Below are 26,068 nucleotides of genomic sequence, written 5' to 3'. Positions count from 1 at the left end.
GCTGATCATTACAGTTCGCCACGTGCAGTAAGTTGCACGTCGTCTCCAGCTCCAAGCTCCAAGACAAATTATTCATTCAAGTGAACGGTGGATCTCTTCTTCGAAGTGCAGTGTTTCCAATGCGTGCTATTGTTTTCTTTTTGCCTCATTTTGGCTAAAACTAAAAACTAACGATCGATATGGTGAAGTCAATCTCGAGAAAAGCAATGACGAAACACACACACACACACGCAGAGTTGGCACATGGTCGCGAGAACAGACGTTAAATCATCGGAGAAGAGAGTAGCAGCAGGACAAACAATCGGAAAATCGATCCAACAAGTCGTCTCGCCTCGTTTCAATCACGTGGAGCAGTGGGCTGACTTTGTGAACTGCTTTTTAACACGAGTTCCTTTTTAACGTCGAGGTTTTTTCTTTTCTACCCGTCATTTTCCGTCGTCCACATTTTTCTTTTAAAATTTTGGTCGACAACAACTTTCAAACTATGGTGAAAGTGAACGCTCTGCTGGTGAACGCCCATTTTGATCCTGACAACTGGCCATCAAAGAAAACCGCCGAGCGCCATCCCGGGCCCACGCACTTGCTTTTCTCCCCCCTGCCATCATCATTATCGAGAGGGATATGATGATCGTTTGCACGATCGAAAGGTAGGAAACGACTATTTCTCCTTTTTTTTATTTTTATTTTTCTCCGAAAACCTTCGTGTGTTGTATGTGAACACGCCAACTTTCATGGCCCGTGTCATTCTCCCATCAAATTGACTCGGTCGATTGTTATCGAGTTGCGTTTCTTCTTTGTGATGTCGTTTTTCTGTTTTCTTTTTCTCCCGGTTGTTGTTGTATTCAATTTAAAGTTACAACGTCGTATAAAACCCAAAAACCGAGGCGAGTTTTGATAGATACAGCTGTCGTCTTTTGAAGTATAGCCACCGGATATCGAGAGCCAACAACGAAGAATTGGGTCGCTTGTTGCTGGCGGATGTCCCATGACATTTTGAGTTGATCGGTTGAGGATTTGTTTCCTTCGTTTTTCTTTTTTTCCCTTGGCTCTTACATCCATGGCATTTCTTTTTCTGATGGGGGGACATGTAGCTAGCTAAAGATGGACGTCGCCCACGTCGAAATAATAATAAAAGATGGGGGATGGGAAAAAGAGATCCGGGGCATTTGATGAGGGCGATCTGTCCGGATGGAGTGAATGTTGGTCGTACTCTGGAGACGAGGTATAGTCAAGTTGACTGCCACCATTATTCTTTTTTTTTTTTCCTTTTTTTCTATTTGCTCTTGGCTTTTCTTCCCGCGGGACTCACTCCCGCAGACAACAAAGGAATTGAGGGGCCAAAAAAGAAGAAGAAGAAGAGTAGGGAATCATCATCATCATCGTTCTGGTAGTTTTCTCATTTGCTGCTGTTTCTGGTTTACTAAAGAGAAGGAACGTGATGCGACTCTATATCTGTGGAGCTGTTTGCCCCTATCCATCGTAATGAGAGAGAAGGGGAACATTTCCCCTAACCCTTATGGTTTCCCCGTTTGTTGTTGAATGTTGATGAAATGCCATCATCATCGCTGCTGTTGCGGCCATTGAGAACTTGTTGTGTGTGTATTCTTTTTTTCTCGGTATATAGTACAACAAATTTAGAACTTTGAATGGTCCTTGCCAGGGGGGATTATAAAGGTTTATTTCGGGGAATTTTGGGTCATACATTTAGGATGGGATTGTATAGACGAAAGAATCAGTGGAGAGCTGGGCAGAGTGGTGATTTGAGGTTGAAGCGATTGACTTTGCCGTCTTGAAGTTGGGCAACGCGTCCGGCGTATTCGACGACGGCTTCGATCTCCTCCTGGGCAATATCGCCGTCGATATTGGCCAGATAAGTGTACATCTCGATGAAAGTGTCTACAGGCAGCGATGAGCCGCCATCGTCGTCGGTCGTCAGGATCGTGCACAACTTTTCCATAGTCTCGCCGAGACTCTTTTTTGATTGTTGTTGCCAAAAAGAAAAGTAAATATGTTGAGAATGTTTTGCTATTTGATACATCGACTCTATTATAAAAGTAGCCCACTAGCAGCATGCAGCAGGTATGACATAATTTAGCAGCGTCTCACTCCAACGAATGGGATACAATGTTGTATTTGGCACCGTTACGTCGTTGAACGAAGAAAGGAGCAGGCGATAGGCCTAGGCCTAGTACCCCTCTCCTATCTTTATCAAACCTAATGATGTAAATAGGGGGTTTGGGGGATCGTCGTTTCAGCTGGCTCGGTTCACTTGCATTGACATTTTGAATGATGGCGCCAGAAGACCCTCCTTCTTGCTATTATGTATATATACTCTTTTCTCGTCCTCCTCCATCTTGTGCTCTCACTCTCTCTCCTCGTCGTCGCTTTCGCTTTTCCCTATTTAATGAGGATGAATAATGGAGAGACCGTTGGCCGTTGCCATCTCTCGCACAGACTCGTGGACTATAGAGAGAGGGGGGGGGGGGATGTAGGGAAAACCCCAGGATATCTAAAGGAGTGTGATGAGGAGTCGGGAGCCGCCGCCGTCGGGCCATCTGCCAACAAGTTTGGAAATGGACTAGGACGATGTGCAAACGCTTTTATAGACTCTGGGCGTGTGGGTGTAAAGACGCAGTTTTGATAGGGCACGACTGTTGGACGAGAGAAAACGAAAGGAAAATAATGAAAGAAAAAAGTCTCGTGTTTACATCGCCAAGTTGTCCGGCTGCCAGCGCTAGTAGTTTGTTCCAGTCGACGATGGCGGCAGGATCGTAACTGCGTGGCTCTTTGACTCCTCCTCCTTCTTTGCCGTCGCCGGATTCTCCGTTTTCTTCCGTTTCCAAATCTTGTCCTCCTTCTTCATCTTTGGTTGACGGGGGCGTCGTCGCTATGGAAACCAACTCGAGCAAGTCGTCCAGACGTTGACGCTCTAGCCCCAACGACGTCCATAGTTGGCTTACGTCACCTAGATTGACATCGCCACCGCCACCCAACTTGCGGGTGGTTGGGAAGCGAAAAAATAAATGTAGAGAAAAAAATCCATTTTTAAAAAGAGATAAATCCACGTGAGCTCTAATGAAGGAAACGTCCTGATGGCTGACATTGTTCACCACTTAGGATGAGAAATGGGAGGAGTCGACTCTAAAAAGGCGTTTGCAAGTGTGAGGTAGGGCAAAGCGGAAGAGAGGCAAATCCCTCTTGTTTCTTCATTTTAGGAAGCACCACAATTTAAGCCAATTGGGCAGCAGCAGCAGGAAAAAGCTCGGGGACCTTTTTGAAAAAAAAAAAAATCTTGGAGCTGTAAGAGGATTGCTCCAAAGTGAAGCAGCGGACAGAGTGTGCATGCTGGAGCTATTGCTGTGCGGTCGGCCGGAATAGAAAAGCTTCTTTTCCCCCCTTTTTTCACTGTCACGAGAGAGATGGGGAGCCATTATTCCTCGTTTTCTTTTTCGTGGGATTGAGATCTTTTCTGTCTTTTTACTGGCGTATGGCAACAAGCGGACTGAACCTCGCAAAAGAATTGGAGACAAAACAAGTTGAATTAAAGTAGCCTCTTTTCCTGTGAGACCACCAATCTTGCCGGCCGCCCATTGAGCTGTCTCATCCGATAGCTTTGCAAAGTTCAATCAGTCTTGTGTTGGCCAGCAGTCTAGGCAACTTGTGTGTGTACGTGGCGATACAGCCGGTGGCGGTCAAAGAAAAAAAGGGGCTTAGACTTTTATATGTTGGGTAATAAATAAGTCTATCGACTGGACCAAGAACAAGTGACGGCTTCCCGGGCACTGTGGCCGGCTTATTAGACAGTTTGGATAAAGGACGGCCTGGTGTGTGTGTGTGTGTGTTTGTTTTGGGGCTGTTGAGAAAAAAAGGTCCAAATGCCCCATTAGTTTCCAATTTAGTCGGGAAAGAGATTGAAGAAGGGCAACGAGAGAGAGGGGGGGATTTAACGGCACCCAAAGCGCATTGTTCTTTTCTTTTCTTTTTTCTCTCTTTTCTAACGTTGTAACTTTCCTACTCCGGGCCGTCAAAGAGGAGACCCATTGGATGACAATTGCGGTCGTAAAGTTTGGCAACCGGACGAGAACGCTGGTGGGGAAAAAATAGAGGAGGGAAAAGAAATCAAGGAGCTTAAGAAGGGGCTTTATACATGTATAAATGTATACGTAAATGTATATCTAGTGTATACGTACTTGCTTGTGAAGGAGTCTGAGAAGACCGACGGTGATTCCCGAATGATTGTCGAGGGACACTACCTCCTCCCAGCGATCCTTATCTAGCGGCGCCGACCCGCGGGACAGAGCCCGGAAGTAATCCCTCGACCTTTTTTATTTTTAGTAGAAGAAGCAGTACATCAAGTCACAGAGCCCAATTCCTATTTTTGCTTCGTTTTTCTTCTTAAGTCAGTTTTCTTTTGACCGGCTTTGATGGAAAACGAAATTGCCAACTAAATACTTTAGATGAGATTTTCTCTTGTTTGACCCGATTTTTTTTTTCATATCGACTTATGGTCTGTTCGTACAGCTGTTTCTATCTTGCTGCCCATCCAACCCCTTTTTTGGCCGACTCGTACAAGTGCTGTTGGTGACACATCAAAGGAGTTGTAACCCGAAAAATGAAAGAATTTTTGAGAGGAAGCCGCGCCCGTTGCGTCTGTGAAAGGGAAATCTGAAAGGGATGACCACTCCAACCCGGGTTCCTTTTCTTGTACGTCGTTGTTGCTTTGATTTTCTTCTTTTCTTTTTTTGAAAGGGATTTATTTTTAAAAATAACCACAGACTTGCTTTTTTTTCCCGCCCAAAAAAGTTTGAAATTTGTCTCAACTTGAAATGTTGCTACTTGCCATTGAACGATGTCATTTGGATCGGTCCTGATGGCGGCTTTGGCGAACTCTTTGAGAATTCCGGGCAGTTCGGGTCTGAGGTTGGTCCAATTACCGATCTGATACGCCACGCCGTTCAATCCGGGCATGATGGTGTCTTATCTCTCTCTTTTTCCTGTACTACTTCTCCTATTCGGAAATGAGGATTCTTCTTTCAACTGTTTGAAGAGCTCGACGGGATGCTGCTGCTGGCACAGTAGTGAGTGCCGGCGTCGTATATGCACACAAGTCTGGGGAAAAAGTCTAAAGATAAAAGCCAAAACCCCGCCAACAACTTTGCCGAGTACCAGTAGGGTGTAACTCTTGATGTGGACGAACCATCATCATAGGCGATGTATGTGTTTGTGTTTGGCTTCGGGTTGTCATGACAACCGATATGTGTGTGTGTACCGTGAGAGTCTTGTCTCGTATAACCACACGGCGGGAACCCGTCACGGCTCTGGGAGGGTGGAGTTTTGATTCCAATCAATACCTGGCCATTTCATACATAGAGAGAGAGAGGGATGGATCGCTGAGATGGATATGCTGCACTATTTACTTTATTTTCCCCCACACCACCCCCAAGGTTTTAATATAGTCGAGCCCTTTTTTTTCTGAATGATTGATTTAGACCTTTTTTTGTGTCTGTGTGTTGTTTGTTTTGTTACTTTTTGATATGAGTTTTTTTTTTTCTTCTCCTGATTGGTCGATCGATCGGTTGCTGATGTTGTGAAAGAGTGGGAACACAGTCATACAGTCATCAATATATATTGTCCGTCCAACAGCCGTTTTCTATTCGGTTTTTCACAACAGTGTTATACAAACACACACACAACCAATATCCGTAACTTTTCTCGACATTTTCTTTCTCTCTTGATTTGTTTTTATACAATAATGATAATAATGTCTATACATTTACCCCGCGTTCATCACGCTGGGCTTGACGTTTCTCGGGCAAGATTCTTTTTATCGTGTCTCTTTTGCGACTATACATTCACGATGATGTTTGCCAAAACAACATCGCGCTTGCGCACCTTGAAGTTTTTCCCTCCCACTCGATCGCAAACCAAAATAAAATAAAAGTTTTCAAACACATCATCACGCATGAAATTTTTAGTCAAAACAGAAAATTAATTTTTCTTTTTTCTTTTGCTTTTCTGGAAAAAGCGGGAGGAATTTTCTAGAGTTGGTTTGCATTCGTGGTACAATTTTTTCAAATTTCATTCCAGGAAGGGATTTGGGCCAATTGGTTATTCTTTGGTGGGAAATAATTGAAATGTAAATTTAATATATATATATTTTTTTTCAAAATTGAATGGGGGGTGGGGGTCTGTTGTTTGTGTGCGTTTTAAATCGTGACTCATGTGGCGTACTCCACCACATTGTCTGCACAATCAGATTCCATAAATGAACTTCTACTATACCGGTAACGAAAAGAAAAGGCACGCAGCGGAGAGTTAGGGGGGAGAAAGGGAGAGGGGAAATCGATCAGACATATGATACATACACACACACACACTTTACAGTGAAGAAGGACTTACATAATTAGTTTGTTGGTAATCACGTTGAATGTTTTTTTGTTTTTGTTTTTTTACTGTCCTTATCTCTACCATTCAGATTAGGTTTTTCAACATTCCCATTAAGAAACAGTTGGACTAGGGTTTTTGTTTTTTCTTCTTTCACGCCTAAATAGCCGTGCTATAGTTAATAGTCGAGTTGATCAAATCATCAGGATTCGGTCGTAGTAGGTGGTCCTTGTGTCGATGCCGACACCGGACTGGAATTGTTGCTGATATTGGAACTGCTGGACTGTTGACTCTTGTTTCTGCCGGCCAGTAGCTGGTGAAGTCGATTGAGGTTGGTCAGCGTGATGCGGTCGTCGGGCACCAAACGAAGGGCCAATTGGTAATTGTCTTCAGCCTCGCGCCATTGGCCCTTGATGTGCAACAGGGCACCCAGGTTGCGGTACACGGTCACGTCCTATCGACGAAAAAGAACGAAATGCGGGAGCTCTAGGACATTTCCAATGATCAAATGAAATCAAAAACTCACGTGGGGTCTCAGCTGGACGGCCTGTCGGTAAAACATTTCGGCCCTGTCGAGTTCTTTGACTTCTCTGAGCGTCGTAGCTGCGTTGAAGACGGCCTCGAAATCGGCCGGCGCTAGATGGGCCGCCCGGACGAATGATTCGGCCGCTTCACGCGGTCGTGAGGCTTCCAACAGGAATTGGCCAGTGAACATGTAGACTGCTGGATCGGTGGGAGCCATGAGCTGTGCCTGTCGAAACAATTGCTCAGCCTCGTCGTGACGGCTGGCCTGCATGTATATATAGGAGAGAAAAATACAAAAAGGAAACACGAACGCAGTCAGTTTCAATTTCTTTTCCCGGCGTGTATTTCTGTTTCTGCCGTGACAGTTGCAGCTATTCTGACGTCTGAATCAAGAACTCGTGAAACTTCAGTCGCGGGTCAGTGGCTCGCGTGCCTTTTGTTTTTCTCTTTCTCTCTCGGGATTTTCATATCTATTTCGCCTCGCTAGTAGACGGTCCGGCGATGAATAAATCAATACTCGATCACACGCGCTCGCTCAGGGAAATACAAAATAAAAATGGGAGAAGTGGAAGAGGGGGGTCGTCCGGAAGGAAACGGCGGAACGGAGAAGTGACGCACATAAACGTGCAGATGAGGGAGCGGGATAATGAAGGAGTGATGAGATCCACTTACGTTTTTGGCCAGGAAACGGGCGTAGGTCAAATGGGCTGCCACTTGATCGGATCTGGTCGGCTGCTGCTGCTGCTGGACTCTGCTGGACACTGTCGCCATTCTCTTGTGCTGTTTCTTGTGTTGCTGTTGTCTGGATTCTTGAACTTGATCGACGGCCGTCCTGAACCATCTCTCACTTTCCAGGTAATTGCCGGTCGATTGGTAGGCTTCGGCCAGCGAGTGATAGACCAACTAGACGGAACAAACAAAAAGCCATTTGAAATGATTTCTTGACATTTCGTGGGGGGGTGGGTGTCGTGTACGCTAATGGGGACTGACGGCCTATGTGCGTATTGAGGATCTCTTGGATGCATTATTCAAGAGTTTTGTCAAGCGTAGCAAACGAGAGCCCAGGGAGAGAGAGAGAGGCTTCTCGTACTCTCGGTATATACGTTCCATTACGGCCGGATTGATCCGGCAACGACGACCCCCCCCCCCCCCTTCCACCAAACTCTCTATGTCTGTCTACATTCATGCGCGTGGATGGATAGGTTTGATGATGATGATGACGGCCATCCGTTCATCGATCGGTGAACGGACTGGCGTCTATCGAAAGGTTGTGTGTGAGAGAAAGTGACTGGCAATACCTGGAATTGCTGGACGCTGGTGGGCCAGCGACGTAGCGCTTGCTTGTAGAGCTGAATGGATGTTTCCGGATGACCTCTGGCCAGCTCCAATTGACCCCAACTGACGAGCGCTTGAATCTGGCTGTGCCGGTGAGCTTGCGGATCTCGAACTCCCGAGCCGTCCAATTGGGAGCAAGCGCTCAACCAGTGAACGGCCTGGTCGTATTGCCCTGGTTGTTTGCTCAACAACAATCCCAAATTGAGATAGGCCGCTATAGAATAAGAATAGAAAGGTTTTTTCAGATAAGATAAGCCCCCACCATATAATGCATTCCGTTTCCACTTAAGGTAACATAACAAGGCGAGTGAGTGCATCAAAGGAGAACCGTGAGCGTCTCGACGTTGCTGGGCTTGTTATTTTGTGTCGGGAATCGCAGTTTGGTTGGGGTAAACAAACCCAAACCATTAAGTTCTCCTCGAGGCTATTCAAATATCGCTCTCTTGGATAAAAGAGGAAAAAAAGTTACGAGGATTTGATCTAGTTTTTTTTTCCCTGTTTTGGTTTGTGCACGTATAAAAAAACTTGGCGAGGTTCCCTTGTGGTTCTACATGCCCCCCAGTCAAAATATCCCACTGACAAATCAAAAGGGAAGATAGCAACAAAGAGAATAGGGGATATGTGTGTTGTTGAAAGCTTACATGAGGTGATTGTGGTGTTTGTTTGAATCCAAAGAACCCGAACCTATTGGGGATTACTGGGACGTTAGGCCGCTGGTTTTCTGTTTTGTTATGCCCCCCCTTGCATTATCGAATGATCTTTTTATTCGGCCACTCGGGTTGGACCGAGCCAGCACGCACCTCCCCTCGCTCATTTTATATCTCCTACGCAGCCCCGCAATCGAATTATTCGACGAGTGAAAGGGGAAAAGTGTGTGGAGGGGGGCTTATCGCGCGCGAGTGTGGCGGATCGTTTGACAAACAAAAAGCGCCGTGTTCAATACTACTACAGCGCCTGTTCCTATCATTTCTCGGCGACTGGCGGCAGATCAAAGATCAAACTCTGCTGGCGGAATGTACGATGTACAGGTTATGTAGTAGGTCCTGCAGGAATATCATTACTACATGGAGGAGGCTGCCGTAGGCTCCCTCGAGTGCTCCTTGCTTTTGCGCCTTTTGCGCGTCTCCAGTTTCGGAATAAATTGGCATTCGGGTCTTGTTGTCGTTATTTCTCGGTCCTGTTCATTCTTGACTATCCCCGTTCCATTAGAGCCGGGCCGCCGCCGCCGCCCCGCCCGTCTCTTTTGATCCTTGGGAAATTCGGTGCAGTTTCCACATCTCGTTGGGTATAACTTTGTCTTATTACACGCGGGCGTGCGTTGAGGAAAATGGCGAACTCGTGGGGGCATCGGCCTATATTATGTAGGCAATAAATCATGACCATCAGCACAGCCACAACCATCGCCTCCTGGTGCTCCTAACCGCCTAACAAACGATGTCGGCTAGCTGGTAGTACACGTGTAGGATCGCCGAGAAAGCTCATTGGAGTGAGTGTTTTCTACAGCGACCAGTCGGGGAGAGATCGATTATGTAGTTGCCCATTTTGAGATGGTGGGCGTTGACTCTTGTCGATATATAATGTCGCAGGCCTCTCTACTGTATCAAACAAATGCGATTGTCTGTGCACCAAATGTAATCAAGTATCGATAGATTGAAAAAGGAGAATGGAGCTGAAGTATAATATAGAGGAGAGATGGAAGGAGAAAATGGATGAAAAGAGAAAAGGCGGACAATCGACTTACCCGCTAGATTGGGTCGATAATGGATGGACTGTAGGTAGCTGGACGATGCCTCTTGATGCCTCCCTTGGCTCTGCAGCAGTAGTGCCCTGTCACATCACATCAAACGTCACACGAAATGTTAGACAGGCACGTGAAATTGCATTTTGTCTCGATTCGACTTTTTCTCCCTTTTGTCTTTGACACTTTTGGGTAGTTCCTCCCTTTTTGTTTCCCTCATTTCGTTTAGGATATTCGAAGGACGTGCGTCGAATTTTGACATCTCAACTTGGCAGGAAAAAAAAAGTGGACTCGATGCTCTTACATGGAAAAAGCCTTTTGTCTTTTATTTTTTTTTTGTTATATCTGATGTTTCCCTCCAGGCCTTATTGTCAACTGAGGAAAACAGCTGAGCCAATATCTAGCGTAGATGGGAGCTGCTAGCCTTTATATAAAGTAGATAGGAAGAAGAACCCAGCAGTCATGACAGGGAGTCTGGAAAGATGGATCTTTGTTTCCTTGTTCTTCTTTTGTCTTTTTCTTTGGGTCTGCTGTGTACATCTGTCAAAACGTCATGTCTGTCGGGCCCAATTTTTTTTTTATTTCTGGCTCTATCCAAATGGATCAGATGACTTGTGTTGATTGAACTCGACCTCGCCTCTTCTTGACATTAGGGCGTGAGTGAGTGTGTCTGTAATATTGAAGTTATAGTGGGGCGCACAGTATGGATGGCAAGGACAAAAGGGCGTAGGTCCATGTATTCACAACTGGGAGACACGCAAAGTCGTCTCCCGAAATCGAAATGATGGCTTTTTCTTTATTCATGAAATAATTAACTTTTGGGAGTCTCTCTCTCTCTCTGCCAGTCCTATACTACTACTAGAGGCGCTGTTGAATTAATTTACGGGAGGACTAGACAGGATGGGCGGACGTACACGGAATGTTTGAACCTTGATGAGACTCTCTAGGTGAATAGCTTTAATAACAGTTTTCAATAATGAGAAGAGGATCTGTCATCACTTACAAATTGAAGTGAGTCTCTGCCATGTTTGGCCGGTGGGCCAAGGCCTGACGGTAGGCGTGCTCCGCTTCTGTTTGCCGATGCTCCCGTGCCAAAATGGCCGCCAAATTCCCGTAAGCTGTGAGAAAATTTAAAAAAATATCGAATTTAAGTTCAGGACAAACAAAAAAAAAAGTTTTAGTCTTGTCGACATTTTAATTGTGCGAAATTATTGGATGAATCGAAGACAAAAGAGGAGCGGAACGCTAGGAGTCCAATAAGGAGCGCGGCGGGACATAATAGTAGTAGGGAGCCATATAAAACAGCAGGAGGTCGTCGTGTACTGGTTGTTCGTTGTAGTAGTGATAGTTGTTGTAGTCCAAGTTTGACTTGGAGCTGTTTGTTCGTTTAGAGCTCTCAAGCGCTCTGCTGGGCGCCTGCAAACCCTAAAGGAGGGGGGTTTTAGGGTGCTGTTATACGGGGCTATAGGGTTTGACAATGAATGCCGAGTCAGCCGGCGTTGGCTTCTCGCTCTCCACCACTATGTCTCTGCGCTCGCTTATTCCTGGTCCGGGTAGTGGTGGTGTTTAATTGAAAATTCCTGGCGCTGCTGGCGTGAGCAGGATATTCACTTCTCTTGTTCTCCTTATATAGGAGCGAACCCTTTTTTTTTTTACACATGATGACCTCGCAGAAGCATATAGTAAGGAGCTCAGCTTTGCGTTGACTCCTTGTCTGGCTCTCGCAGTTGTTGTTGATGGGATTGCGCTCATCCACACACAGAGAGAGGGTGGACTATATAATAAAAACAGCAGCCAGCAGCTTCAGCTGGTGTAATTAAACGTCATTGTCTGTCTCTCGCCCAGGCTAACCATTCCTTATTCCCTTCATTCTACTGATCCCCTTCTCCAGTTTCCAGTTCACGTAATCCGTCCGTCCCAATCTCATCACAAAAATAAGGAGTCGCAAATAAAAGTTTTTCACATTTTTATCTCTGGTGGCAGCAGCAGCAGCAGCACCCCTTTGACGGCTTCTGCACTGGCTGCTGCCCAGTGTTGATAATAAACAGATGGAAGGCCCACTCGGGAAGAGCTGGACAAAAAAACAAACAATTCTACTGTATAGGCCCACTGGACACAACACTGTTCGATTCAACCGAGCTTTATCTAGTGTCTATACACAAAAAAACAAGGCTGGCCTTATTCTTTGGTTATTCCTTTTGTTGTTTGGGCTTTTCATCGCAGTCCAGTCTCTACATTCTCCCAAGTTTTTACTCCCAATGGTCCATCCATCTATTGTTCCCCAGCTGCTCTTATGCCCTTTTTTTTATCGGCTTTGCAGTGCAGTCAGCAAACTGATCGATACTTAAAAAAAAGAACTTGGTTTTTCCTCGAGAGTTATGTTTTGGTATACGAACGTTCTCATCCCCCATTAATTAGTGATAAAGAGGAGGAATGAAGGGGGGGAGCAGTTAATTACCTTTGGCAGGATTGATGGGAATGCCGGAACGGTAAAGCTGTTCCTCGTTGGACCAGTCGCCGTTTCGCTGAAATGTCCGCAGCGACCAGAGGATCAAAGTCGAAGCGAAACACATTTTGATGGCCAATGGGACGAGCTTGCCGGTTGTGTGTTTTTTCGACAGGTCAGTCATCTTTTCCAGGCCAGCTGCCAGGAGTAGGCAGAAGCCAATGGAAGGCATGTACAGGACTCGTTCGGCCACGACGAAGCCGACGTAGAAGAAGAGATTAGAGGCCGGAAGGAACGGCAAGACGAGCAAGGACAATGCTGTTGCAGTCAGCTGTTGGTTTTTGTGCAGACACCCGCCTTGCTGTTGGATAGTTTTCAGCCATTTGCCCGCCAGGACGGCCAGTCCTGCGTAAAAGAGGAAAGTTGCCAGGTTTCGGGGGTCGCTCAGTCGGCTGATGGGCGGAACAGCATCCATAGACCAGTCGAAGCTGAGCCATGCCGGCCAGAGGAGCAACCCGAAATTGAAGGCCGGCAGGTGGAGAAAGGTTAAGGTGCGGGTCAGTAGCGAGGCGTCGCGCGAAACGGGATTGTCGGCGGCCGCGAACCAAGGAAGTGATGCCGTCGTGCCACCCAGCATGTACATTCGCACTCCTATCTGGACGGCCCAAACGGCTCCCAGCAGGGCCAGGCTTCCGAAAGCGGAGCAGCTCGATTTCTTGTTTTCCTAATCGGTAAAAAAAAGAGGCGAAAAATCAATTTCCGGCAACAAACTAAAACGACGATAACGACGACGACGTTATTGATTTTCATAAGATTGACAAGCTTTCGATTGAAAATTCCACGAATCAATTATGTTGCCATTGGCGATCGGGAGCCGAGTGTTTGTTTTCCTTAATTGCGTCGCACTTTTGTTGTTGTTTGATTTGTTGTCCGAAAAAAAAACAATCAGCGCCGCGCGTGGATGGGAACCGTGGCGCGGTATTGCGTAACACGTATCCGAATCATAACCCAATGACGGCCACGCCCTGTTTTATTGTATTTTTGCAAGGGAAATTTTCTTGTTTGTTTGTCATATTCTCAAACTTGGATTCGATTAGCAACTTTCCACTCAATAAATCAGTGAGGGACTGTCTGCACGCACGAATATAGACACACACACGCACACACACTGAAGAGAAAACGTTGAAAGCGTGCGAAAGTGTCGGGTCGAAAAAGTTAGGGTTTGGACGTGGCAGGGCAGTATAGCCAACAGTAGCAGCAGCAGCTCCAGCAGCAGCTCTAAAGCAAACAACTACTTCTATTCTCTTGTTGAATCCTTGATGAGGACGAAGTAGTTTTCCGAGTTAACGCGAGATCGATTCCCTCCCTGCCACCCCACCTTTCTCTTTCTCAAACCACCCCCCGAGTATATATTCTCTCTCCCACTCGAACCAGCAGCAGCAGCAGCAGTAGCAGACGGCGCTCTACTTTTACTTATTTTCCAATCAGTTTGAAAGCATTCATTTTATCCAGTCGTTCGTTTTAGTTTTTTCTTTTCCATTCCATCCGGGTATGGGCGGGGCTTGATGGCAACTACGCGCCACCGTTCAAGGGTTCATTTCGATTCCATTCACACGCCGCTCTCTCGTGATAGATTGTCGATGAAAGAATGGAGGAACAAATAAATATAAAATCCGGCCCGAAAAAATGTGGACCGTAGCATTGTGGCTTTGACCTTTAGTCGGTTTTCTCCGAATCGGAAATGAGAGAAAATAAAAAAAGTTTCTTTTCAAAAACATTCGACGCAATAATAAAAGAGAGAAGATATTTTTGACTAAGCTTTGACCGGGCTTTGACTTTTGTGCCCATCGATCGACAATGAACCAATACATTCTTCCTGACGACTAATCCCCGGCAACGGTCAAAATGGATCGTCATAGGTGATGGCGTAAGAAAACGTATTAGGTTTTTCGGTGCGCTTCTCCCGTGAGATATCCCGTGAGCGAGAGAGAAAAGATTTTTATATATATATTGGACAACAATCAGTAAAAGGATGATTGCCTTTACCTGAACATGATGGCGGTTGCTACGATCGCTCGGCTGACGGTTGCTAGGTGTCTCGGGACGATAACCGACTCGGAATTGCTGGATGAGCTCCATGACGGCGCAGAGAGGGATGGCCACCATTCCCGTTTCTTTCCACAAAATAGCCGATCCGGCGGCCGTTAGCGACGCCCAAAGATAAGCGCCAGCACAGTTTTTCCTTCCATCTGTTGGTCCATTGTGCTGCTGCTGCTGCTGCTGCTGCTGCTGCAGGTCGTCCAACTTTTTCTTCTTCTTTTTCTTTTTGTCGTTGCGCCATCGATTTCTTTCGAATTCATCGCCGTCCTCGTCGTCTAGTTGTTGATGATGATGACCGCCCTGTTGTCGGTTGGGTTTCTGACCGTTATTGGACGTGGACGACAACGACGACGACGTAAGTGACGTGACTCGATATTGGATTTTCTTGAGGGGATCCGACCAACAGCAACAGATGGTGACCCGCCGGATGAATAGTGACAGTAGGCTTTGTCGGTTCTCGAAAGGATTCCGGTGCGCTCGAGTCGTCGATTCCATCAAAGACTCGAATCTTCTCCTTTTCTTTCCTATTCTTCTCTCTTCTTCTGCTTCTTCTTCATCATCATCATCGTCGTCATCTTCTTTTATTATTGTCGTCGTCGTTTCTTTAGTTCGTCGTCGTCGTTTTCCTCTGGCTTTGAGATGGGCTCGATAGGCCAATAAGGCCACCAGAGTGTGGAGCGCCGCTCCTAGTTCGGCCCTGCCGACTAGCGACGCCACGGCTTCGCAGTGGATCGGGTGGACGGCGAAAGCCAGGCTGACGATCCAGCGGATCCACGCCCGGCGGATGAGTGGCCGCGCCAGCAAAGTGAAGCAGAGTGTCACCATCGAGTGCAGGACGATGTTGACTAAATGATAGCTCTTTGGGCTTAATCCTGTTTGGTGGGATCAAATATTGAACAGCTGTTTAATATTGGTTCATCAAGTACGTATAAAAGAGAGAGAGAGAGACTCTGGCTTTAAGTTGCTCTCGTTAACGATTGATCAGCCGAGCTTATTCCGGCTGCGATCGTGCCTCTTATCTCTTCGATCTTTCTTGCTGTGCGCACCGATCGTTTGTCTGTTTCTCTCTCTCTACTGGCACTCTTGAATATTTGAAAAGGATCGTTCGTTACACGGGAGGGGGGAAAGAAAAAAGAATGGACTTTAGTTGACTCAATCATTCATGCATCGCCCCAGATGGTGTTTCATGCAACATGGACGAAATAAGTCGCCCCATTTTCTCGAAAATTGAATCATGTGATGGCGCTAATCTCCTCTCGACCAACACCACGCACATTTGTTTTTATTTTTTCTCCCCCCTCCCTGCCGTGTGCAATCACACAGTCGTTCGACTTGCGTGTCGGGACCCGATGGACGGACGATTAAGCACCATAAAAAAATCAGCAACTTTTTTCCCGTTGATCCTCCCCCCCCTCCCCTAACTCGTTGAAAGATAATAAAGATGAGAATCTTTTATGAGAAACTTTGGCGTGTGTACTGTACCTGACCAGAAGTAGTTAAGACGGAAAGAGAGAACGCAGAGAGGTCGCCACGATTGATGCGATCCGGCGTGATCCAGCGGAGTGCCCCAAAAATCGTGGCTCCACAAATCCATCCACGACGAAGACGGACGGAGATCCTCATTGCTGACGATGGCTCGACTGTTATACAGGCAGGAAAAGAAAAAGAAATGTAACGTCATCATTTGTGTCTTTAACAAGGTAGTAGAGAAGTTATCGCAATATAACTGCGACTAGTATACGATAGGCGATTCGACTCTTTTGTCCCGCCCGGTTTACAACCTTTCCTATCGTAAAACTTGTTCGGTAAAGGTACATGTATATATTCTCTCTACACACATATATATACATGGTATAAGTATCCATGCAGTTAAGTAGTAACTTTTCCTTCTTTTTTTTCCCCTCTTTGAAGACTCGCTACTTTATGCGCCCATTAAATGTTGCTCCGAACGGATCAACCAATTTCGTCTTGTTTTACAGTCGAAAGTTATTCCGGCCTCGTTTGCTTATACTCGCAGAATTTCTGCTTGTTAAATCTTACGCGTGTTATTTCTTTAACAAGGTGGAAAGATTTTTTTTTTTGCTTCCTCCTCCGAAGTTATTGCTCAACTTTTTCTTCCGCCAAACTTTTGGGTCCAAATCATCAACTCTCGTAACTTTCGATTTTGAAAACTCGACACAATGAACAATGATTTGTGTCTGGTTTTTGTTTGATGATGCGGATGATGACAATGTCAATACTAACGAGGTTTTATGTTTGTTTCTTAGACGTGGTAGTTTTTCCCCCAGCAGTTTGTTGTGGGTGCACAAACTTTGGGGGATATTAAAGGGAAGTATATATATATACGTGGGAGGTATTAGCGATTGCAATCTCACAAAAGTGGGGGGGGGGGGGGGGATCGATCGATACTTCATGGCTGCTCTAGTGCGGGTCGAATATGTATACACACACACACATTGGCTTTGATAAATTCTAATTAACAAAAGAGTACAGCTGTGAGAGGGGAAATGATGCTACAGGAGCCATTGCCGGTTGTTGCTGCGTAGGATGGGATTTGGTCTCGTTTTAATGGCGCCCCCCTTATAAATCTAGATGAAGTCCTCTTCCAATAGTTTTAGCCGAAGCCGATCAGTTTACCTCAGACTGCAAGATTGGTGAGGGTGGGGGGAAGTTTTCGAAGAAACTAAACCGGTAGTGGTTGTAGCATCTAAACTATACATCCAATCTCTCGGTTATTATGCGCTTGGACCAGCCAGAAATAAATTGAGCAGGAAACTGGCGTTTTAAATGAGATCAGATAAAGTGTCTCCCCACTCCCTTCCTAACCGAAAAACCCGCCGGTCTTCCACCCTCTCCGTGCTGGTTAAAATAACGAAGGGGTGGGGGATAGATGAGGACGAGGGGGGTTAGGGATCATTTTGAAAAGGAACGATCTATCTCTACTGTATTTATTTATAAGCGCATGATGACTCACGGCGTCGTCAGTGGATTGTTGTTGTAGGGGGGAGAGATAGGGAGGGAGAAACGATTGATCTTTACGAGAGTGGGAAAGCATTGGAAATTGAAAGCTTCGTGCGTCGTCGTTTTATCGTATCGAGTACCTCTCCACTTTTCTATAGGCCGTGTGTTCCATTAACTCGGCCATTATATACACCGTCAGTCTACGTGAAATTCTGCTTAGATTGCACCCCTTAGACATATCCTCCTTATCGAATGGACGTGTCCATCATCTGTTGAATGGCCAACGTCCGGCTCAAAATAACGACAAGATGATTGACGCTTCTTTAGACGGGAGATAAAGTAAAAAAGCCCTATGTAACTTGAAGTTGAATTTGTTAAAAAAAAGGTTTTTTTGGCGCTTGACATAATTACTTTCGATTTTATGTCTTTTTTTTTTTTCTTTTTTTTAATTTGACGCCAAATTGTCTCTGGGAGCAGAAATTGATATACTAGTCTTCGTTTCGGGGTTGTGGGGGGCTGTGCATGTCCCGATAGTTCAGTTGCGCATAACTAATCGGATATTGGATATGATATTAATACCACTCCGCCAGGAATGATGAGACGCTGCCGCCGCACGACGACCCCTTTTCTCTTTTGCCTCTTCTCCGCTCTTCTCTCATTTTTTTCCACCAAAATCTCCTGGGTGACAAGAGAGGCATTTGAGATGCTGCTGCCGAGTTCCTCCTTGAAATTGAATTTGGTTGCAGTAATACACATCTACTAGGCTACCCCCGCCCCAACAGCCGGCGCGAAACTCTAATCAAATTGATATTGGATCTCTCCCACATATACTATCATCCCTCCGCTGTATAGTAGCCTAGGAAAAAAAAAGAAAAATGAAATCGAGTCGGAAAAGAGACAAGAAAGATATGTATTCAATCAAATGGATAGATATTGCCTTCTTCCTGTATATGGGACTGGAAAGATTCCAGGAACGACTGGCACATACGGGAAGAGAATCTATGTAAATGTGCTGTATATAGGATTCTCTAAAACATTTTTTCTCTTTCATATTGGATGCCTCTGCTGTTTAATCATGGACGACTTTCTCCTTTGTTTTTATTGGTTCTCGAAAAAAAAAGAAGAAGAGATTGTTTCTATTTCTACGCGTTATTTATAGGCTATTGCCTCTCTCTCTCTCTCTCTCCATTCAACTCTATATGGAGACGTCTGTCTGTTTCATTCCGGCCGTATAGCAGCGCACACTGAAATGAGAAAGCTAAACGCCAAAATCGATAGTTTGGCTCCTTTCGATTGAGGAGAAGCCAACAAAGTTTGTCTTTATAGATTTTTTTTTTCTCTTCTCTTCTCTCACATTTTTGTTTTCTATTCCCAATTCTCAATCGTTGGTGAAGAAGAAAAGGAAACCTGATAGTGGCAACAACTTGGCGCTGACGTTTCGCCATCACCTGTCCTCCTTTAATCAGTATTGGTCGTCGTCGCCGCCGCACAAGTCTATTAACTCCCCGCCACGAAAGAGATTGAAAAGCACAAGGTCCAATCTAAATACCCCGGGGCCGCTTCATTTACGTGAAAATCCAATCAAAACGAGGAAAGGGATCGCTCAAAATGTCGGCTTGGGCTTGAATTTATGTCTATGGCATACAAACCGTGACTGTTTCAGCGGCCAAACTGTCGGAGCTGCAGCACACAGTAAATAAATGACGCAGCAAGTTGTTCCCTAGCTCTTATACTCCCGTCTTCTACTATATGTGGGCGCGTTATATAATAACAAACCGCCGGGCGGATATTGAATGCTTTCCTGTAGGCTATGTATGCAGTAAACTATGTGAAAAGAGAGAGTCTCCATATGGACGACGACGACGTTATGTGGTACATGTAGAAAGACCTGGGTAGTAGTGCCGATTATTTTATATCTAAATTGTGTAGTTCGTCGTCGCCCCCCTCCTGGATGAAACTCTCTTTGCTCACGGCTGCCGCTGCCGCCTGCCAGGGGATTCAATTGATTTTGTTGTCGTTGTTTTCCATTTCCCCCTCATCCGTTTTGGTATAGCCCGGGACGTCTGCCGCCCCAACTTTTCGAGAGAGAAACGGTTTTGTTCGTTAACTGAATGTGTCACGGCCATGCAGACTGGGCTGACGTCTCTCTCTCACTTTCTCCAATAGACGTTTTTTTATATTTTTGTTCATTTCCTGACTTGTTGGAGGAGAAAACTGTTTGCGCCGCTTCTACTCTCTTAAGAGATTCGTGCGGAGAAAATTTCCGCTTTTCTTATTTTGAAGGTCAGCTGCTGCTGCTGCTGCCTCCGTCTGCTTTTGATTTATTTAGTGGGCAAACTCAGTTGGTGATCTTCTTTACGGACCTGTCAACATCCTGCTCCATGTGTGTGTGTATAAGAAACGGGGCCGGCTCTATTTCCCTCTGTGTGTTTATTCATTCGACGCAACATGCGAGAGAGGAGCTGGAAACATCTCCGGGGGTGTGAAAAGGTGTCGGGAGCAGATGGAGCGTGTTGGCGGGTGCAAGTGTCGAGTGAATAGACGTTCATCATCAGCACCTCGTTCTTTATTTTCACACGGAACACACATTTCCAACCGCCCACTCATTTAACAGCGTGACGTCTACTCTTGTAGTCAAACGATTTGTGTGTGTGTAGTTTGTTGATTGAAACGAAACCCAAGTTCAAATATGCCGCCGCTATCAAAGTTGGGACTCTTTGACAAGGCGGCGCATGGGGGGGATGAAAGATGGGACGGCTATTGGCTATAATTAGAAGTCGAATGATATGGCCCGCATTACCAACAATTTTTTTTTTCGGGAATTGGAATTTTGAAAATGTTTTTTACCATCTAGTTTGATGAAATTCAATTTCATCGTGATTCAATCTTTTCTATGGAAAGCGAGGGGGTGGATGTGACCAAGTCCAAGAATTGGTGCATTATATACGTCTGCTATATGTATCAAATATGGAACAAAGCATTTCCGTTCTGGGGCAGGAATCAATTCCTTGCCCTGTCGCCCGGTTTCTCTTGTTTTTGTGATGAGCTCAAGGCTCTTTCCGTTTCTCTTTGTTGTTGTTGTTGAGGGATTGCTTCTCTCTCTATACACCTTATCTCTTTTCTATTAAAGTCGCTGCTGCGCCATGACTTTGTCTTTCTGCTGGGTAGACGCAGTCCTCGAGGCACTACGTCAGTCTCTCATTGTAACAACTGTGCACATGCAGCACTCACAGAGTCGTCCGCTGTCGTTCGACTTGATTCTCACAAAGTTTCGCGTGTACAACTAACAACTGGCCGGCCGATCAATGAGACAGAAAAGAAAAAAATAAATAAAAGAAGAAAGCAGCTAGGGGAATTTGAGAACAAGACCAGGTGCTTCTTCTGGCTTTTGACATGTTAAGGCCTACATTTCCCAGCGACTATTTCAAAATGCCAAAATCAATTGCGTATTTATTTGAAGGAAATAGAAACGACCATCACGAAAGAAACCACTGGACATTTTCCCGCATTTGTTGGCGACTTGGGTTGGAATTTTGTCGATAAAATTATGAAATGGTCAAGCCAACAAAGTTGTGTGGACAGAAAAATGGTCAAAGGGTAAACAGGCAGGCGAAAATGAACAGAAAAAAAAAAACAAGACGTCGGCGGTGCAACACCCACCTGTCGTCGTAGACGAAATCGCCTTGCCACGTGTTGGCGAAGACCAAGGCGGCCACTAGGCAACAAACGAGGCCCGGAATCCTCTTCTCCATTTCCTCTGATTATTAGGTTTTTTGTTTTGTTTTCCGGGAATTTTTTTCTTGGGCAATCGTCGTCGGCTAATTGTGTGTTTATTCACTGTCACACATCACAGCAGCCCAAAAAGGCTGTAAATGTAAATCCATTGGTGACTGCCTGCCGGGACTGTGCCGTCGCCCGATTCCAGCGACGGACCGATTCCACTTTATTCGTCCGTTTGATGCGACATTGGCGGTAATTTGGAGAAAAAAAGGAGAGATTTCCAGACGACTAAGACCAAAAAACCACGCATCGAATGTCAAAATTCGATGATGACTAGAACCTAGGGACGACTGGACTTAGGGGTTATGAAGGAACAAGAGTGGGGGGCATGCGGATTGCGCGCTACCCTCCAGCCGACTGGACTGGTTCGAACTCCTGTCGGCTCCTGATGTATAAACGCATGGTGGTAGTAGTAGTCGTAGTAGTAGTAGTGGCACTGCCATTCGTCCCTCCTCTAGCTGTCTCCTCCCCCCTCCCTATCGTCGGATGAGATGATGCGGCAACGTCGCTTTTGCGCTTATAACACATAATATCATGGAAAGGATAAGGCACAGGCAGAGCAAGAACGTACCCGGAACAGCTTGACAGATATCAAACAGCTTAGACAACTTTACCAGAACCCAACTCGATACTTAATGCGAATTTAGCTGCTGCTCCAACCTACCCCCTTTGCTATTTGTAATTTTCTGATGGAACTCTAATCCTTTCCAGCCTATCTAAATTCGGTGGATTGAGTTTTCCGAAGTATATGACTCTAAATGCATCACTTTGCAAATCAACTTTGATAAAAAATTTTAACTATAACAAAGTAGCTCCTCCTCCTCTTTGTGTTGCACGTTGTGTCTTTGCTGCGCACCGTTTTGTAGTTCCCGCCTCTTTGACACTTTTTTCTTTTTGTTTTTTTGTTGGCGTGTCGCATTTTATCGCTTCTATCCGCCGGAGACTCGGCTCTGCTCTCTGCCATACAAGCTGCCCCGAAATAAGAGAAAAGAGACCGACTGCGAAACTGTCACTTTGTTTCATACTGTCAAAAGAAATTTCTCTCTTGGAAACTGATTGTAACAGTCTCTACGTTTTATCTCGTTGGATGCACTCTCGTCGCATTCCATGAAAAGTTGAACAAGTCATCGGCCTGCGAATAAGGGCTTCAACTTATTTTTCATCGCTAGCAACGAGATGCAATCCCAGTGAGCTCTACTCGACTGGAAATCCTTAATTTAGCACTGCACCATGTACAACTGGAGCTGCTAATTGAGGTTTGCTTTTGTTTTTTTAATGTTTTTAAAAAAGAAAAAAGGGGTGAATGAATTAGGTCAGCGCGCGCGGTATAGTCGGTTATTCTAAAAGAAAAATACGTTTCTTGATGATTCTAATTATCTTTTATATTCAGCACAGAAAATGTTTGATTCGAGTACCGAGAAGAAGAAGAAGAGAGGACAAAAGTCAAGTGAGAGCCTCTGCCACTCTTCTCGTACGTACGTTCTCCCCCCCATTAAAAAGTGAAGTTGAGATGTCTGGCAACTTGAACGGAAACGCACGCGAGTCTTGTGACTAATCAACTCGCTCTCGGCTCCTTTTTTCCCTGGTACATTTCGTTTTCCTCTTGGATGAATTGAAACCAGTGCACGTACCGGGAGGAAACCACCATTAGCTGTTTGAGTACCGGTACGCGATCCTTGCTCTGTATACCTTATGGGGGGGGGGGGGCCAGAGTCTTTTGAACGGGTCCCTCCTTTTCTCCCGCTCAACTCTACGTCGAATCACATCCAATAAAATGCGGACACAATATGTGTGTTTTATGTTGTAGACTGTGACGGCCCACTGATGGCGCTGTAATTGCATCGGTTCCTAGTGTCCCCACATGCCTGGGAAAGAAAAAAAAAAGTTTGCAACAACAAAGTTTGGCCGAGTTTCTTTGCAGAGAAAGAGAGAGAGAAGAGAGTCTGGTTCTATAACAATGACGTGTTGGAGGGCCCGGTCTGAGATTATCTTTGGATTTATATAGATCTATATACCGCTATAGGATATATACTATATATATAAAAACATATCTACTGGGCTATATAACATAGTATAAGGACGCTAGAGAAAAGAGATGGAGAGCCATTACTGATGTAGTTTGTGTTGGCTTATGCGTGTGTTCCCAGGGTGTGTGGGATGGGAGGAGCGACATGGCGCTGCTTCATCTACAAGAGTGCCCACTTGTCTTTTTTTTTTCTTTTACTTTTTCTTCCCCAACTGCTGCTGTCATAATTCTCTCTCTTGAGGAACGTCTTCTCCCAACTTGTCTTCCATCTCTGTCCGCGTCGTCTTCTCTTTTTTCTTCTTCTTTTTCTTGACGTTTGTTTCCCCATCAAAACAATTAAAACGAATCGCTTGACGAGATCCAATTGTTTTTTTGTGACCCACTATACGTCTGGCCCCTTTTATACGTCGCGTTTCTTGGTTCCTCGCGAGGTTTTTCTTTTCCCTACGGGCAAACCGGAAAGCTTTGAGGACCTCATTTCTTCTTCCAATGAGATGACGGGCCCCCAGAACCTCCACTTTTCCTTTTAATATGAAAAAGAGATGATGAAGATAGTTTGATTTAACTTTTTGCGTCATCTCCCAAAATGTTGATAGGCTCCAGCAACAAAATCAATAACATCTTTTCCCACTTTTTTTTTTCATTTGTGTGACCATTTCCGTGGCTTTCCTCGATTTAATTTGAATGTAAAACAAGTTGAGGTGCGATTTTAAATGAAATTGAGTTGGAAAAAGGCTTCGAATTCGTTTCCAAGTCGAGGCAGACACGAGCTAATAGTCGTTGATCATTTCAGCATGTCGCAACTTTAATTTTTTTAGCTCCGTAGACTCTGTCGCAATGTCGCAAATATCAAATGGACATTTTCTTTTTTGTGTTAAACGAACATGAGATGGAGACATAAGCCGCTGTCGCCGCCGCCGTCTGACTCGTCGCTTCCAATGAGCGCAGATATTGACGATCTTCTAACTTTAGCCGGAAAAGAGATGAGAAGGTGGGATAATGATTGCAGGGGCGATTCCATCCGAGTGCTCTATAGCTGCTAGATGTGTGTGTGTGTGCCGATGACTTTTGTGTGCTCACTGGGCCTTGATTTTCAATGAGGATTACGAAGCTAGGATGGCGATGAGAAGTCGACAGTGCTAACTTTGGTGTGTGTGTCTTTTCTTGCGTGATGTGTGTCTCGCTCTCTCTCTAAGATGCTCGTCTATCTCTCTGCACACTTCTCTCGTGTTGGCTTTGAAACGCCTGCAAAGCCGCTTACCTTCTTTTCTTCCCACGGAAGAATCATCAATCCCTTCTCGGGAGAGAGAGAGACATCAACACACACACTCTACGCATTCACATGTGTATATATGGATGCCACTTGCTTCAACGATTTTCTTCATTCTTTCTTTCATCAAAAAACTTTTATAGTCGAATTTTTTTTGACGGCCCCGCCTTTTTTCACGAACTTTATAGCTACTCCTTTTTTTTTGTTCCGTTGTTATCAATGGCCTTTCATCTTCTCTTTTCTAGTCTCTCCTTTGCTCAAAAAATGCACTTGTCCAGATATCCAACTTCCGAGAATATATATACTATGGGAAAGAAAAGCGCAAACCCTTTTGTACAAATGGTTCCAGCGGCTGCTCTTGTTGCCCCCCCCCCCCCCACATCCATCCGGTCATCCGCATTCATATATCCGGAGACCCCATGGAAAAAAGATTGAAATGTTGTCCTTTTTTTTTTCAATCGAAAATAAAAGCGAATAAAATGAATAAATCACTAAGAGAGACTTCCCCCCGGAAGTTTGAATCCTAGTATATTTGAACGGATATGTCCAGCCAAGAAAAGCGATCGTGTTACATCGTAGTTGATGGTATCTTCACTCTATCGAATGAATCTTTCCGATCAAGACATTTATTCTGTCCGATTAAATGTATCCATTGTTTTCAAATCTACCGCCAAAAAGAATGATGATATCACGACAGACGCCGTGTTTTCTAAAACACATTTCGGTTGGCCGAGAGTGCACTATAGGCATTTGAATATACTACAAATAACAGGATAGAATCGTATAGTGCATGGCTAAGATATCTACGACGGACGTTTGGTCTCCCATTTTATCTCCCCGAGTGATGTGTCTAGAGCAAAAGGGATTTAACGGCGCCGTGTTGGGTCCCCTGTTTGTCGCAGAGTGAAAATCCGTGTCGGACTCACAACGACACATCGTCCAAACTCATCCCTGTGTGCACATATATCCCTGGACTCTGCTCTGGCACCTTTCACGTCCAGACTGTGATGACACACGCAGTGAGAGTGTGTGTCTCTCTCCAGTTTCGCGTTTGGCTTGTGTGTACAGAGTTTAATGGCATCGGAGAAAGTCTTTTGTAACGAAATCGATGTGGGGGTTTTCAGTCTGAAAGGTCTTCTAGTGCTTTCAATATATAGTCACGAATGGTTGCCCAGGAGGAGAGGAAACAGATTCGAAATCGATCATCTATTTTTGACTCGTGCGCTACTTTTTCCTTTTTCTACTAAAACATTTCGCACAGGTTTTTTGGGCAACTTTTTTTCTTGTTCGTGTTTTTTTTTCCCGCCGAAAACTTTGGCCCGAAACGAAAACGACGTGATTTTTCCCCATGTCGAATCGTAAATGTACGCCAATTGCACACCACAAGTTGATGCCAAATTCCCGTCAACCATAAAAAGAAAAAACTGTGACTGAACGGAGAAGGTCGCGGCGACGTTATTGACTTTTGATTGAATCATTGGGTCTCTACTATATGCGATGGGC

The 26,068-nt window shown here is 45.2% G+C and overlaps 3 protein-coding genes across 3 annotated transcripts in view; 1 reads left to right on the top strand and 2 right to left on the bottom strand.

Annotated features, from left to right (window-relative positions):
* Positions 1-12: 12 nt before the first annotated feature.
* LOC124191138 (putative fatty acyl-CoA reductase CG5065) overlaps positions 13-26,068 on the top strand; it is a 49,642-nt gene continuing 23,586 nt past the window's right edge. Inside the window, exon 1 of the mRNA XM_046584152.1 lies at positions 13-647. The gene's annotated coding sequence lies outside the window, so the exon portion shown is untranslated. The remainder of the gene's footprint in view (positions 648-26,068) is intronic.
* Positions 1,567-5,212, bottom strand: LOC124191139 (ropporin-1-like protein). The gene is made up of 4 exons (XM_046584156.1): positions 4,841-5,212; positions 4,191-4,320; positions 2,709-2,993; positions 1,567-1,972 (listed from the first exon to the last, which is right to left on the bottom strand). Exons 1-4 carry the CDS (start codon positions 4,966-4,968, stop codon positions 1,733-1,735), a joined length of 783 nt encoding a protein of 260 aa, XP_046440112.1. The 5' UTR covers positions 4,969-5,212; the 3' UTR covers positions 1,567-1,732.
* Positions 5,611-21,657, bottom strand: LOC124191136 (protein O-mannosyl-transferase TMTC2-like). Its single transcript, XM_046584149.1, has 10 exons — positions 21,150-21,657; positions 16,011-16,168; positions 14,475-15,400; positions 12,441-13,152; positions 10,986-11,100; positions 9,986-10,071; positions 8,208-8,458; positions 7,582-7,812; positions 6,911-7,174; positions 5,611-6,838 (listed from the first exon to the last, which is right to left on the bottom strand). Exons 1-10 carry the CDS (start codon positions 21,239-21,241, stop codon positions 6,587-6,589), a joined length of 3,087 nt encoding a protein of 1,028 aa, XP_046440105.1. The 5' UTR covers positions 21,242-21,657; the 3' UTR covers positions 5,611-6,586.

The sequence above is a fragment of the Daphnia pulex genome, chromosome 3 (genome assembly GCF_021134715.1).
Source record: "Daphnia pulex isolate KAP4 chromosome 3, ASM2113471v1".
Classification (NCBI taxonomy): Eukaryota; Metazoa; Arthropoda; class Branchiopoda; order Diplostraca; family Daphniidae; genus Daphnia; species Daphnia pulex.
Note: the sequence above shows the minus strand (reverse complement) of the source record. Positions and strands in the feature narration are given on the sequence as shown.

Coding starts and splice junctions, on each gene's coding strand:
- LOC124191139 (XM_046584156.1), bottom strand. CDS start 4,968: ATGCCCGGATTGAACGGCGTGGCGTATCAGATCGGTAATTGGACCAAC. Junction 4,321..4,840: donor CCAAATGACATCGTTCAATG/GCAAGTAGCAAC, acceptor AAAATAAAAAAG/GTCGAGGGATTACTTCCGGG. Junction 2,994..4,190: donor TCAGACTCCTTCACAAGCAA/GTACGTATACAC, acceptor ACCACCCGCAAG/TTGGGTGGCGGTGGCGATGT.
- LOC124191136 (XM_046584149.1), bottom strand. CDS start 21,241: ATGGAGAAGAGGATTCCGGGCCTCGTTTGTTGCCTAGTGGCCGCCTTG. Junction 13,153..14,474: donor GCAACCGCCATCATGTTCAG/GTAAAGGCAATC, acceptor TTTACCGATTAG/GAAAACAAGAAATCGAGCTG. Junction 10,072..10,985: donor GCAGAGACTCACTTCAATTT/GTAAGTGATGAC, acceptor GTGATGTGACAG/GGCACTACTGCTGCAGAGCC.